The sequence below is a fragment of the Desmodus rotundus genome, chromosome 2 (assembly GCF_022682495.2).
Source record: "Desmodus rotundus isolate HL8 chromosome 2, HLdesRot8A.1, whole genome shotgun sequence".
NCBI lineage: Eukaryota > Metazoa > Chordata > Mammalia > Chiroptera > Phyllostomidae > Desmodus > Desmodus rotundus.
Genome location: NC_071388.1, coordinates 34,202,760 through 34,217,508, shown reverse-complemented (window position 1 = coordinate 34,217,508; position 14,749 = coordinate 34,202,760). Strand labels below are relative to the sequence as shown.

General features: G+C 34.1%; 1 protein-coding gene across 1 annotated transcript in view; it reads left to right on the top strand.

Annotated features, from left to right (window-relative positions):
• SPATA16 (spermatogenesis associated 16) overlaps positions 1–14,749 on the top strand; it is a 183,180-nt gene that overhangs the window by 55,613 nt on the left and 112,818 nt on the right. The window contains exon 3 of the mRNA XM_071220230.1: positions 12,084–12,173. Within this exon, the coding sequence (XP_071076331.1) occupies positions 12,084–12,173 (90 nt within the window). The remainder of the gene's footprint in view (positions 1–12,083; positions 12,174–14,749) is intronic.

Here is a 14,749-nt window from a genome sequence, read left to right as displayed (position 1 = left end):
TATTTTCTGCCATTGTAGACCCTTTTCCCAAACCTTTTGTTCTTTCCATCTCCTTTGTGTGCATCTAACAATGTAACTCCTGTTTCAGTGCATTTATTGTTGGTTATGTATGTATTTGTATGGTTTTTCACAATTGGGTTAATACTCCCATTAGGGAGCTAGTTGTTTATTGCCTAACATAGCTCTTTAAAGAAAACAAGTACAATATATGCAGTTGTCATTATATTCACAGAAATGGCAGAACTTTTAAAGAAGTTCAGAAAATGTGTTCTTTCCAAAGTACTGTGCTATGACACTTTACTTGGTACGAGTCACAACAGGTTACAGCTCAGTACTTTGAGCCAAAGAGAATAGATATATTGTAGAATGTCAAGTGGGAGATTTAGTTATCGTTGTCAGTAACGAAGGATTCATAAACACATTAGAAAACCCTCTGTATTCAAAGAGAAACCATTAAAATTCTCATAAACAGTAGACTGGCCTAAATAAAGTCATTTTAAGTAATGGCAATTTGGTTTATAACTAAACGTTGAATCCAACAATGAGAGCTTTTTCCATAATCAAAGTCCACATCCAATTCCAATTTGATTGTAAACTTGCAAACCACGGTATATAATCTAGGGGGTTAGCCAGGATGGACGCTGTGTACACACAGTGCCTATTGTGGGATAATTCTGCTAATTCTGTTACTTCAACAAAGGGAATTCCAAATGCTTCATAAGCCCTAAGAGTTACATTCATGTTTCTCCTTTGGTTTAGGAGCTACAGGGGAGCTTTTAGTAGATAAAAAATATTCTTACCTGGATGTCATTTATTAGTCTCCAAACCAAAAAATAATAATGTTAATATGAGCAATTTTAATGCTCAATAATAGACAAATAGTTTTGATTTTGCTGTCAAAAATCTAATTCTCAGACTCTAAAAAAATAAGCATCTCATTTCATTGTCTCATGAAACTATCTAATAGAATTCATTACATTTTATTTCAATCTACTTTAAAAGTTCTTGTGTAATTGCCTGTTGAATGCAGCATAAATAATAATAGAGGGCAAGAAGACATTTATTTCTATATAATAGGCCTACTCAACATATTAATTTAAGTTCGAATTTACCCTTCTGGCTCTTTTCTTTAAAAACTGTACGGTGTCTGGAACATGGTTTATACTCATTAATTGTATCTGAATGAATCATTCTGGTAGGTTAGAACAGAGGGAAATGTATTAATTGTACTTGTCAAAGTAATCATTCTAAAATGTATCCCACCAAAGTAACACCGAGAACAGAAGAAACATGGTATGTGTCAGGCCGTTCTTGAGCCACCGCCATTGCTAATGCACCCCAGCCCCTCAATGTTACATAGACAGATGAACAAGACTTTACATCTACACCTTTGGTTTCTGAATCTTGATAGCTTTTCTACAGGAGCGTTGATAGCTGGTGTTTGGTTCACGGATCCTGAAGAAAAGATTATAAGGCCAACACTATTATTTTTTTAAGAGAACATGTCAAGAATGAAAAAATGAAAATGTCAAAAGATAGGTTGATATACTGTATTACTTAAAAGACTGTTTTGTTGCAAGAACTGACCAAGTGATTTACTAACAGCTTTTACTGGACAGTCTTTGGATTACAATGTAGATGAAAAATAAATGGGGATTCATTTCATGTTTACTCTGTCCAGGCCTTTGACAGAGAGAGAAAAACATGGGAAAGCACAATTACAGTCTGCAAACATGTAGGGGTATTTTTCTGATTTCAAATTACGAAAAACAATTTCGTATTGGAATTTTTCCTCAAAAGCCCTACTTATCTACCTCTATACCTTCTAATTATATAAACTGTCTTTCATGCCCGATCACATCTGCACACAGTTAGGAATTACGAGATTGTATAGAGCTGCCATTCAACTGGGATACAGGTGCAAAAGTCAGTGGAGAGGGGCCCTTGGTAGATTCAGGTCTCAACAGATGTAGATCTCATCAGAGAATCTTAGAGAAGATTAGGGTCTTTGGTGTCCCCTTTGGAAAAGTATGTTCAGTCACTAGGTAGCATTGTTTTATTCCAGAGACATTCACTGAGTGACCACATGTGTCAAGTATTTGCTGGGTGTGAACTTAGAGAGATAATTTTTGGTGAGCATTACTTCCTATTATGGAGAGGTCTCCAACTGATACAGAGTAATTAAGGTAACAAAAAATAAAGAAATATTCTCCATATTCTCCATTGCTCAAAAAAGCATATTACTGCACACTTCTAAAGATCCAGTAGAATGTCGTACTTATTTTTGGTGATTATTTGATGCATATTAACTGATAATATTCATGTTTTGGGAAGATATTGAAGACTAAAAAGTGGCTTCCTTCTAAAGTTTCCTATTTCTTGGTATTGATGACCCATTAAATTTATTTGAATTCTTTAACCTTTGTTTCATTTTCCTAAGCAAAGAAATCTCAAAATGTAAAGTAAAATGTGCTTAAACATAGATCTTAATCAATCTTTAATGTGTATTACTAACTCTATAAAGAAGACAATATAACATCTCCCTTCTAACTATATATTTTTCAGTACTGTGAAAATAATTTTTTAAATATCCCTTTGAGTCTTGATCATGTAAATAAATAAGCTATTTGTTGTTCAATTGAGTAATTCATGTTTTTCATATTTAATATGTTCCATGTACAATTAATTGTAATGGGGAGGCAAAACATCAAGGATGATATTTGAGTTACTCCTTTGTTTGGCGTCTTCTCTAAACCTCTTCTATGCCATGTACATGCTGGGATTTCAAACATATGTGAGAATTGTTTCTTCTTGCTGTTTCCTCAAAGAGCTAAGTTTTACTTTTATGCTTTTGCAAAAACATTCTTTGCCACTGTTTTGGCAGGGCTATATGCTTTATTCAACAACAATCCACCATAATTTTACTATTTCAAAAACCAATGTCCTTAATTCTAATTTTATGCTCTAATACTTTATAAAATAGTTCCATTTCTCCCATGCAAATTAAACCAGGCCATTCTATTGTTCTGTCTTGCTTGTCAATATAAGGTATTTAAAGTGAGCAATAGACTTCTCAATTCTTCTCCATAGGTTGAGGACTGTTGTTCTTTATTGTAGCTTTTAACTCTAATCATCAATCCTTTGCAGTGAACCAAGTGACCAAATAAGACACAATCACTAAGACTTCACTGGATTCTTGTGTAGTGAGAGCAGTATTGCCGGAGTTTTCTTTACATTCCCATTCCTTCCACCTACCCAGAACTTAGGTTACTAAATTGAGATTTAGTATTATGCCAACAACCCATGCTGAAAGAAGCTCTAAAAAGCAACCGTATGGAACACTTTCTGATTTTTCTGTAAATCTGTTACTGAGGACAGATTGTTTCATTATAGCGCATCTTTGGATAAGGTGATCTTTCTGATTATACTGCAAGAAATATTTGAATTGAGCAACTGGCTTATTTAAAACAAACTATATACCCTCGTTTCATTAGCTACCAGCAAATCTAGATGAAAATGTGTAGTCCATCTCAACCAACCTCTTAGAATCTTAGATTTTGTGTGCTGATCTCACCCAGCCTACATCTTAACTCTCCTACATTTAATCTTGCTTTTCTCATTCTTTTTTAAATTTTTAATTATTATAAAACGCACATAACATAAAATTTACCATCTTACCCATTCTTTAATGTGTGATTCAATAATGTTAAGTATATTCACATTGTTGTACAACCAATCTGTAGAACTCTTCATCTTGCAGATTTAAAACTCCATACTGTGAAACAACCACCCCCCATTCCCCTCTCACTTCAGCCCCTGGCAATCAGCATTCAACCCAATGTCTGTATGAATTTATCTACTCTAGGTAACTCATATAAGTGAAATTACACAGCCTTTGTTTCTTGTGATTGGTTTATTTAATCTAGCATACTGTCTTGAAGATTCATCCACATGTGGTATGTATACGAATTTCCCTTCTTAAGTCTGAATAATATTCTATTGTATGTATCGATATATGTTACATTGTATTTATGCACTCAACTGTTGATGGACACTTATGATGCTTCGACCTTTTAGCTATTGTAAAATATGTTGCTATGAGCATGGGGGTACATCTTCAAAACCCGTATTTCAATTTTTAGGTACATACATAGAAGTGGAATTGCTGAATCATATTATAATTCTATTTTTAATATTCTGAGGAATTGTCATACTGTTTTCCATAACAGCTGCATCATTTCACATTCCCACACACCATGCACAGGGTTCCAATTTCTCCATATTCTTACCAACTCTAGTTATTTTCTGTTTTTTGATAATCATTCTAATGAGTGTGAGGTGGTATCTTATTGTGGTTTTGATTTGCATTTCCTTAATTAGTGACTTTGAGCATTTTCCATGTGCTTATTGGCCATTTGTATATCATCTTTGAAGAAATGTCTATTCTCATCCTTTGCTTGTTTTTTAATTGTTTTTTTATTGTTGAGTTATAAAAGCTCCTTATTTATTCTTTACATTAACCCCTTCTCAGATGTTATGATTTGCAAATATTTTCTCGAATTTCATGGGTTACCTTTTCATTCTTACAGTATTTTGATATAATCCAATTCATCTATTTATTCTTTTGTTCCCTGTGGGTTATTTTTACTTTAACCTAAGTATTCTATACACTGCCTTTAACTCTTTCTAGAATGGAATACAAATAGATGATAATGTAATTACTCACTTTTCAACATTAGGCATTTGTCATTTTTGTGTGATATTTTAATATTTTGGACCTTGTTATGAACTCTTTTTATTTGTTAAAGGCATGGATAGAACAAATAGTATTCTTGTATCTGAACAAAATTATCTATGTAGGGAGAAAATTTTCCATGGGTCTCTTGCTTTTTTTGCATATTCTTTGAAAAAGGCACTAACTGGTGTTTGCTCTAGACTATGGGAGGTGGGAGTTGGGCAGGACAAGAGAGAGTAATGGGGAAAAAATGGGGACAATTGTGACTAAACAACAATAAGAGTATATAAATAAAGAAAGAAAAAGATAATGTAGTAAACAGCTTTGGAAGAAAAGTCAAGTCTGCCTACAGCCTTGGAAGATGGAGTTAGTGTCTCCCTCTAGAGTTGAGATAGGCCTGCTCACAGCTGAATGTAAAAGGGTTACATTACATAAGCTCAGCATTCCTCTCCTGTAATGCAACCCACTGCACATGAAGGCGTTGCCTGGCCTTCTTTCATTGCCCTCTGAGAATTGTAGCAGTACAACAAAAGACTGATACACTGCCTATTGCCATTGCTATGACTGAGAAACTCTCCTTTGTCTCTGGCCCTGGAGGTTCATGTCTTCTATGAGAATCCATGAAACTCTATGTCAGGCTGACTTGTTAATTTGCAAGTAGGGAAAAACTCAGAGCCTTCACAGTGCTCAACAATGTATTATAAGGGAGTTATGTGATTATACTTGAAATACATTTAGTCTCATCTCCCACACAGTCAAGAATTTCTTCTCCATATCCTGACAGATGGCATTCTAAATGTCACTTAAATGTTTCTGGTGATAAGAAACTCTCCTCAAAGCCTGTTGCATCACTGATTAATAAGTATTTCTTTATGTTGAACTAAACTATTTACATTATAACACTGGTTTTGGCCTGGCCTCATCTGGTATTAGATAGAATAATTATATAGAATAAAATAATAGAATAATATGGTAGGTCTTTGTGTTTGGGATTACTTAGTCTCCTCTAGTCTGAATTAACTGCCTAAATGTATCATTTTCATTCCATATTTTTCACACAGTGTCCTTCAGACCCATTGGACACTCTAGACAAACTCCAATATGATGATGACCCTCACAGATGATCTGAACTGTAGATTCAAGACACTGTATGGCTAAGGGGCAGTTCAGTGAAAATATCATATATTATTTGGACCCAATACCTTTGATTGATTTCATGTAAAATTTTATTTACAGTTGTTATAGTTTATCATATGGTTATATCATATTTTGCTTGTAGACTTGGTTTGAATATTCAGACTTTTTTCACATGGTCATACTCAAGCTGTGATTATATTTATAAAACTGATTTTTTTAACATTCATAACATAAAGTTTTTACTTTTAGCCAGTCCAGATCATTTTGAACTTAGCTTCTGCCATCAGTGATATTAGTTACTTGTTAGGTAGGATTTATGGCTATACCATCTGAAAATTTTATAGGCAGTCTTTCAATTTCTCAACCCTTAGTTACTAATGGATGTGTTATCCACAAAAAGGCCTAAGAATAAGCCATTAAATTCCTCCTTTCATAATAACCCAGACCACCCTTCAGGAGTATTGATCAGTTGTTCAACCACTTGTAATCTACTGAATGATGCCATTATCCAGCATAAATGTCACCACCTTATCCATAAAGATATCATGTTTTGGTGTCACTGGAAATATCCTGTACCTTTATCATGGTGACAATTATAAATTTGTCAGAATGCATCAAACTGTATACTTTTAAAAGGGTGAATACTACTGCATGCAAATTATACTTCAATACAACAGAATTAAATAAAGTTTAAAATAAGTTTATTTTCTAAAAATTAGAAACTATATGTAAATATGAGAACAAAGAACATGAAACCAATATTGCCTTTGCATTATCATATTAATGATGATAATGATTAGTCATCATTAGGTGACTAATGATCCGCAGTAGTCACCTGCAGATCATTCTGGAGCTGATTCTGGGTGGCCTTAGACAGAAAAAAAATAGTGGTAGACCTTGGATGTCCCAACAGCAATCAAGGCTCAACAACAACAGGAGGGTGTACACATCTCACACAGTGGGCACACCTTCAGTACACAGCTTCGGTAATAGAAGGAACTGTGCCTAGATCCTACAGGACACCAACTACATTATGCCACTCTATGAAGCCTAGGAAACATAGCAGTTCTACCTAATACATAGAAACAAACACAGGGAGGCTGCCATAATCAGAAGACAAAGAAACATGGCCCAGATAAGGAACAGAACCAAACTCCAGTAAAAGAACTAAACAAAGTGGAGACAAGTGATCTACTAGATGCAGAGTTCAAAACACTGGTTATAGGAATGCTCAAAACACTTAGAGAGAACCTTAACAGCATTAAAAAAAAAACAAGTCAGAAATAAAGGATACACTAATTTAAATAAAGAACAATTTACATGGAATCAAAAGTAGAGTGGATAAAGCCAAAAATCAAATCAACAAATTGGAGCATAAGGAAGCAAAAAAAAAAAAAAAAAAAAAAAGCAATCAGAACACCAAGAAGAAAAAAGAATCCAAAAAAGTGAAAATAGTGTAAGGAACCTCTGGGACAATTTCAAGGTTACCAACATTTGCCTCATGGGAGTGCTGGAAGAGAAGAGAAAGAGCAAGAAATTGGAAATGTATTTGAAAAAACAACAGTAAACTTTCCAAACTTGGTGAAGGAAATAGACATACATGTCCAGAAAGCTCAGAGAGTCCCAAACAACATGAATCCAAAGAGGCCCACACCAAGATGCATCATAATTAAAATGCCAAAGGTTAAATATGAAGAGAAAATCTTAAAAGTAGTAAGAGAAAAGCAGCTGGTTACCTACATGGGAGCTCCCATAAGACTGTCAGTTGATTTCTCAAAAGAAACTTTGCAGGCTATAATGGATTGGCAAGAAATATCCAAAGTGATGAAAAGCAAGGATCTGCAACCAAGATTACTCCAACCAGCAAAGCTCTCTTTTAGAATCAAAGGACAGATAAAGAGCTTCCTGGACAAGAGTAGGCTAAAGGAGTCCATGACCTCCAGTATTATATGAAACATTAAAGGCTCTTGTTTAAGAAGAAGAAGATCAAAAATTTGAACAATAAAATGGCAATAACTACATATCTATCAAAAATTGAATCTAAAATAATAAACATGGAGAACAGAAACAGAATAATAGATAAAAGAATGTTTTGATGGTTGCTACATGAGAGGTGGGTCATGGGGATGGGTGAAAAATGTGAAGGGATTAAGAAGTACAGATTTGTAGTTACAGAATAGTCATGGGGATGTAAAGTACAGCCTAGGGAATAGAGTAGCCAAAAAACATATATATGCATGTCCCATGGACATTGACATTAGGAGATTGCCTAATGGAGTGGGGGGCTGGGTGGAGGGATACAAAGGGGGTAAATTGGAACAACTGTAGTAGCATAAACAATAAAATATAATTTAAAAAGAAATTAGGAAATATAATGGAATAATTTCATATATATTACATATATGTAGTGCTTCTCAAACTTTAGTATACATACAAATCACCTGATGGTCTTGCTAAAATGCAAATTTAGTATGTAGGATGCAGACTCAAAATTTTATATTTCTAATGAGCAACTGGGTGCTACTGAAAATATTTTAAGTAATAAGGTATATATGTACACATACATATATAATGTAAACATATGTACATATATTCACATGTATAATTCTCATGTATAATTTTAAAAATTCAGAATTAGCAAGAATAACATTACTAAGTTTTTAGAGAAGAATATTTGAATTAAGAAGAGAAATGTCACATTCCTGGATGGAAGACAATAGTACAAAAATATCTATTCTTTCTACAAATTAATCTAATGCCTTCATTTAAACACCAATGAAAAACACCAAATGCTGTATTTTGCAACTTAAAAAATGAAGATTATAAAATTCATCGGGAAGAATGAATATGTCATATTAGATAACAAATTGTTTTTAAAAGAGGACATTAGGCAAGTCTTTCCCATCAGGTAACTAAAGTGTATTTTTAAATGACAGTAACTAAAACAATTTGTTTCTGTCATAGAATCAGACAGATCAAAAGTGTGCAGTACAAAGTCCAGCCATTGATCTAAAGGCACATATGAATTTGGAATATAATAAAATGGCATATCAAACCACTGGGAGACGTTATTTGACAAGTGAATTGAGCCACCTTGAATAATCACCAAAATACACATACTCTGGCCTCACAACATTATGACCTTAGGACTCAAAACAAACACACATGCATAGATATGGGTTATGTAAACTTTAATATAAAAGATACATTTGAAAGCATTAGTAAGTAAAATAAATGAAAAGCATAAGATACACCATAGGGTCTGAATTTATAAAAAAAAAAAAACTTTTGTCTATTGTAATATTTACCATTTCACATGATCCTTCTCTTAAAATAGGGTTAGTCAATCAAGTGAGCAATCATGGCCCATTACTAAGGCTATGTCCATTCTTCTGGCGAAAATTTGATGACTTCTGTAATTTAGTGATTTTCTCTAACATGGTTCTTGTTTTTACCAAAAGCCTTATCTGCATAGCTAAATCAGAGTCATTTCTTCTCTGACAAAATTCAGGCCATTCAGCACAGAGATCTTCTCTCTCTAGTTATAACTGTAGGTTTTTTGTTTTTGTTTTCCTTCTTACTACAGCCCCTGTCAGATTGTCCATTTTGATCATAGACGGCCTCCTACAGATCCCCAAATGGCATCAAATGATAAATGACTAAGAAATTTTTAAAGGCTAAATTGACATTTCTTCTACAAGTTATACACAAGATAAAATACATCTTTAAAAAGGTATGTCATTTTAGAAAGCATCACAAAAATTAATAAAAATGTAAAAACTAGGCTTCATAATTACCAGTAGCATTTTCTTGCCAAATATCTAACAGGACATATTATAAGCACACAGTGAATGCTGCAGTAATTGTAAGAGTCAAGAACAATAAATAGCCAGATATAATATTTTAGCCCAAATGTCTAAACATTCTTTTATAATTGTATCTCCAAATGTCAGGGTAGACTGAGTCCAGGTTTTCTTTGGGTCCCTCTTAAGGACTGTAGGTCCCTCTTAAGGATGTTATGGTTAAAAGAACCTAGTTTGCTCTAGCAATAGTGATTCTAAACTCATGTCCTCTACTATATTTCTTCAACATCATAAAAAGGCTTGAAATTACAAGCAATTTTTTAAAAATCACACTGAAACAGTGTCTCCTTCACCAACCCTCAGTTACCCACAAAAATCTCCTCCTCCACTTGCATCAAAAAGCTAATTTAATGACTCTTCCCTCCCTCCTCCTTCTTTCACTAAACCCTTTCCTCACTACTACTCTGCCTACCACTCCCCGTCCTTCTATTTTGGTCAAAAGAATTTTGGCAGAGCAAGATTTTTGGAGAACAGCTTAGCAAAGCCAGAATACTACATCATGGGCAAAAAATGTCAGACTAGAAACATCCACTCATTAAGGATTTTTTAGGTGCTTACTAAAAATGCTTAAGTGAATATATGATTACATAGTAAGAAGAAAGAATTATTTGGTGTGAAAGAAAAAGTTCCAGTTAGATTTGGAAGACCCAGACCACTAGACAGAGCTCTGCTCTTACTTAGATTGCTCTACTTTTACAAGATTATTTTTACAAGGATAAAACATACAAACGTGCTTTGTAAACATATCTTTTCTGATTAATATTAAGAATCGGTTTGGTATTGATATGGAATAAACTCATACAGTAGTTTTTACACTTCCATCATTTTAATCAGAAATCACCAATGCAAATAATTTTTGTTCTTGGGGAATTGATGTATTAATTAGTACAAATTATTAGCTATAAATTACAGTGAAGCATCACTAAATCAGACCCATATAATTCAGAAATCATCACAAGAAAGACAATAAGGTATAATACAAAGTGCTGTGGCTAAAGATGGGAAACACAACAAACTTGAAGCTCTTCAACTAACTAATTGTATATGATTTTAGAAAGGTCCCTTAACCTCTCTGGTTTCTGTTCACTGGTGCTTAGAGTAAGCTTAACTATTTAATCAATCCCTCACCTCATAATTCTATAATTTCACATGGGCCAGATAGCTGTTCTTTCCTACTTTTTTCTTTCCCCAAGCAATATTTCTGGGGATGGAATTATTTTTGTCTGTATTTTTTTAGTCTGGAGTTCTTAAATAGCCTTAATAGGTCAAATGAATTCCATGAATTTTGGCAATTATGTGTAATATTCTGGACAGAAGTCTATAGCTTTCATCTGATTCTCAAAAAGCCCTGTGAATCTCTCAAGAAAAGATTAAGAGCCACTTTAGTAATGAACTAATTCCAAAAGATTCTCACAAACTTGTTTTTTAAAAAAAGGCTTATAAGAAAATTGCTTAATAATCCCATGTTAGTTCTGTAACATTTTTTACCCCACATCAATAACATAATACACTGTTAATATAAACTACATTTCAAACTTTCACTAATACTGTCTCCTCAGTCGGTGATGGGCTATGGTCTACATCTGTCTGGTTCACCTCAGTATGTCAGAGTTCTTGGACAGTGCCCGGCAAGGAAGGAAAAGGTCTACCAGTTCATCTCCAGGAGAAGAAGGCAGGTGGGGAGTGATCATCATCTCATCTAGGCTTGGCCTGAGGCTCCAGAACTTTATGAAATGGTAGAGGAATAATCAAGATATGTTACTTGAAGAGAAAAATGGAAACCCAAAGTTAATAAAGGCCTTACCAAAACTGTCAAGGTCAAGACCAGAGTCCTTAAACAGTATAGGGCTCCCTTCTTTCCACTATGTCATCCAACCGGGGGAAGATGCAGAAACTAATTATGGAGTGCAAAAGAACATGTCACCCAAATTCCAGTTCCTTTCTTGGAAAGAAAATTCAGTAGCTAGCAACCTTTTCCTTTGTGATAGATAGACATACCATAAATAACCTGTGATTTTTGCCTGATTTAGTAACACAAGAAAATAAAATAATGACACGCATTACATGTAATATAAGTTGGGTTCAACTTCTTTGTTATTGTCATATCCATAAAAGATCTCCAGTACTATAAATAAAATTGCTTTTATCATGCAAACTTAATTAGCTTTTCAATAACGTTTGTTTATTTGTCTTCACTGACAATTACAGGAAGAAAAGGGCTTCACTCACTAGTATCTTTTAAAATACATAGTATATAAAATTGGATGCATGTTATTTCATTTCTATACACTTCTGGTAATTGTGTTTTAAAACCTAATAACATTTGCGTTTCTTTTATCTTTTTACAGGAGCATTGTTTTAAACCCAGCCTATTTCCGAAATCATCTTCGTCAGGCAACAGTGTTTAGATGTCTGGAGAGATATTCGGAAGCTGCCCGGTATGTTTGTTGTAATTTCTGTGAAGATTTATTTCAAGTTAAATTAATTTTATTCTCAGCTTCTGGTAATACTATAATAGAACTTTCCATTTCTTTCATGGACTATGATTTTACCAGAATTATTGTCTTATAAATGTCAAACCAACAATTATTGACTATTTTTTTTCTTTAATTAAAGCTATTCTATGTTCATAGCTCCTGGTAAAATTCAAATTTTCCAGACATGAGCTCACTGATAACAATGGTAAAAACTTTCATGGAACACTAGAAATGAACTTGACCTCTTGCTCTCAAGTATATTCCTGATCCTGGTTGTAATGGCACAACCGGGACTATCTTTCTTGACTTCTGGAAATGAAATCCAACCACATAAAAAAAGGACGCCAGGAGCCCATTTCTAGAGGAGATGGCATCAGTTATAACTACAAGGGTTGTTAGATGTCTTGAAGTATTTGCCTCTTGAATCCAAATATGTTTCATAAAACTTAGTGAAATAACTCTTAATATTCTCAGCCCCAGAACCTAGAAATATTGCAAAAAAGTGCAAGAATTGTGTGACAGCCTCATTGCTGTATTCAGAGTTTCTACTGACCTGTGACAACCAAGGCTATTTTTCTTCCTGTGTCAAGTTCATCATATCGGACTTCCCCTCTTTTTTATGAATTCTCTCAATCTTTATTTCCCAATGTATATGTACATTGTTTCTTATTCATCCACTCTAACATCCCAGAAATTTAGCAAGTGTAGATGGTTTCTACACTTAATCCAAATGCAACTCCTAGGAAGAAATTTATACTAATATCAATTAGGAAGGGAAGCCTATGTTGCAGGTGGCTACTGTCTTTAGAACGTTTGCAAATAAGACTTTCTTTAAAAATTAAGTTTAAGGAATTTAAGTAGATAATAAAATGGTTCCATAAAACTGATAGCATGAGGCTGACATGAATTCTTTTTGTGTGAGATTGTCATAGGAGTTAACTGAACTCAAATAAATGGTGGATATGGAAAGCAGCCCAACTAGTCTCACTTTGCGGTCAAACAACTGACATGACACAACATCTATTTGCCTGTGTGCTAATGTCCACTTTTAGAAATTAAAATAGGCCCTGGCCAGTGTGGCTCAGGTGGTTGGATATCTTCCTGCAAACCAAAATGTCACAGGTTCTATTCCTGGTCAGGGCACATGCCTGAGTTGTGGGTTTGGACCCTAGTCAAGGTGTATATGAGAAGCAACCAATCAGTGTTTCTCTCTTACTCTTTTTCCCTCCCTTCCCCTCTCTCTAGAATCAATAAGAGAAAAAAATAATTAAAATAGGTCTTTATCAATTACTTCTTATCAGTTTCTTTTAAATTTTACAACTCTCTCTAAAACAGGTTTTCTTAAGAGGTACTTTATTAATGTGTCCTTATAATCTAATCAAATGATCAATAGAAGGTTAGGTACAACTTCAGAACTAGACTGCACTAGTAAAAAGCTCTTGGTGGTATGCTGGGATCATCTTATGTAGACTCTAGGAAGCTGTAGGAGAGATTAACAATTCTGGGAGAATTTACACTGTGGAAATTGGCAACCACAACAAATCCAGGCTTTTTTGGTGTGGAGTAGAGCCAAGTTAGCAGCATATCATTAATTATAACTTAATTGTATCAAGCTTAATTGAGTTAAAGTGGTGACGAAAAATTTTATGGGTCCTAAAATAAATACACAAGAACTTAAAAATTAAGAATTTCTTAGTATTTACCATGTAAAAGCGGCACTGACTATTCATTGTTCTTGACCTTTATATTCCTGCAGTGATATAAGGATATCTGTTTAAAACTGTTTGGTGAATGACCTGACAATACTCCTTGAGAAAATTCCTTATAGTTGTCGGTTATAATGGTGTAGACTTTCCAACAAAGAAGCAGATACAATTACTTTCAGAAACACACATTTTTTTTCATCTTGGTTCCCTTGGTTTTCTCAATATACAGTATTATAGCCCTCAATAACAACATTGATTGTCTTTTTTTTCCCCTAAGGAAAAGAATGCTATGAACTGTGAACATGAATATGTTAGTGTTTCTTAGCTGTCAAGAGTTATAATGTAAAACAATAAATATAAATCAGCATATAAAGCATTCCTGTTTATCATTAATTTCTTAGGAGATCTGGCTAGTTTGGTTCAGGTCTCCTACAAGCACATGATATTAAAATTTATTGGAAAAATCAGCACATTAATGTTCTTTCCTCTAAGATGCCAAGTAATCATGTTTCTGAGATTGAGAAGCACTTACGAAATACAAAAAATATTCCATTTTTATCTGACTTAGAACATCTTAAAACAATGATACCCAGTGAAGCAGAACATGTCTTATCTGATTCAACTTAGAGTTTTCATAGCCAGTCCCTGGATATTGGGCTACCCTTTCCTGAGCCTAACCATCTCTACCCAGGAAGGACTTCCCAGGGAAGCCAGTAGAAAATTCCCAGGACAGCTTCATGAAAGCTCACATTCTCACCCAGAGAGGCTAAGAGGAAATGGTACTCCTGGTGGTTGAAGGCAAGGTATCAGTCAGTTTTACAGAAGTGGGAA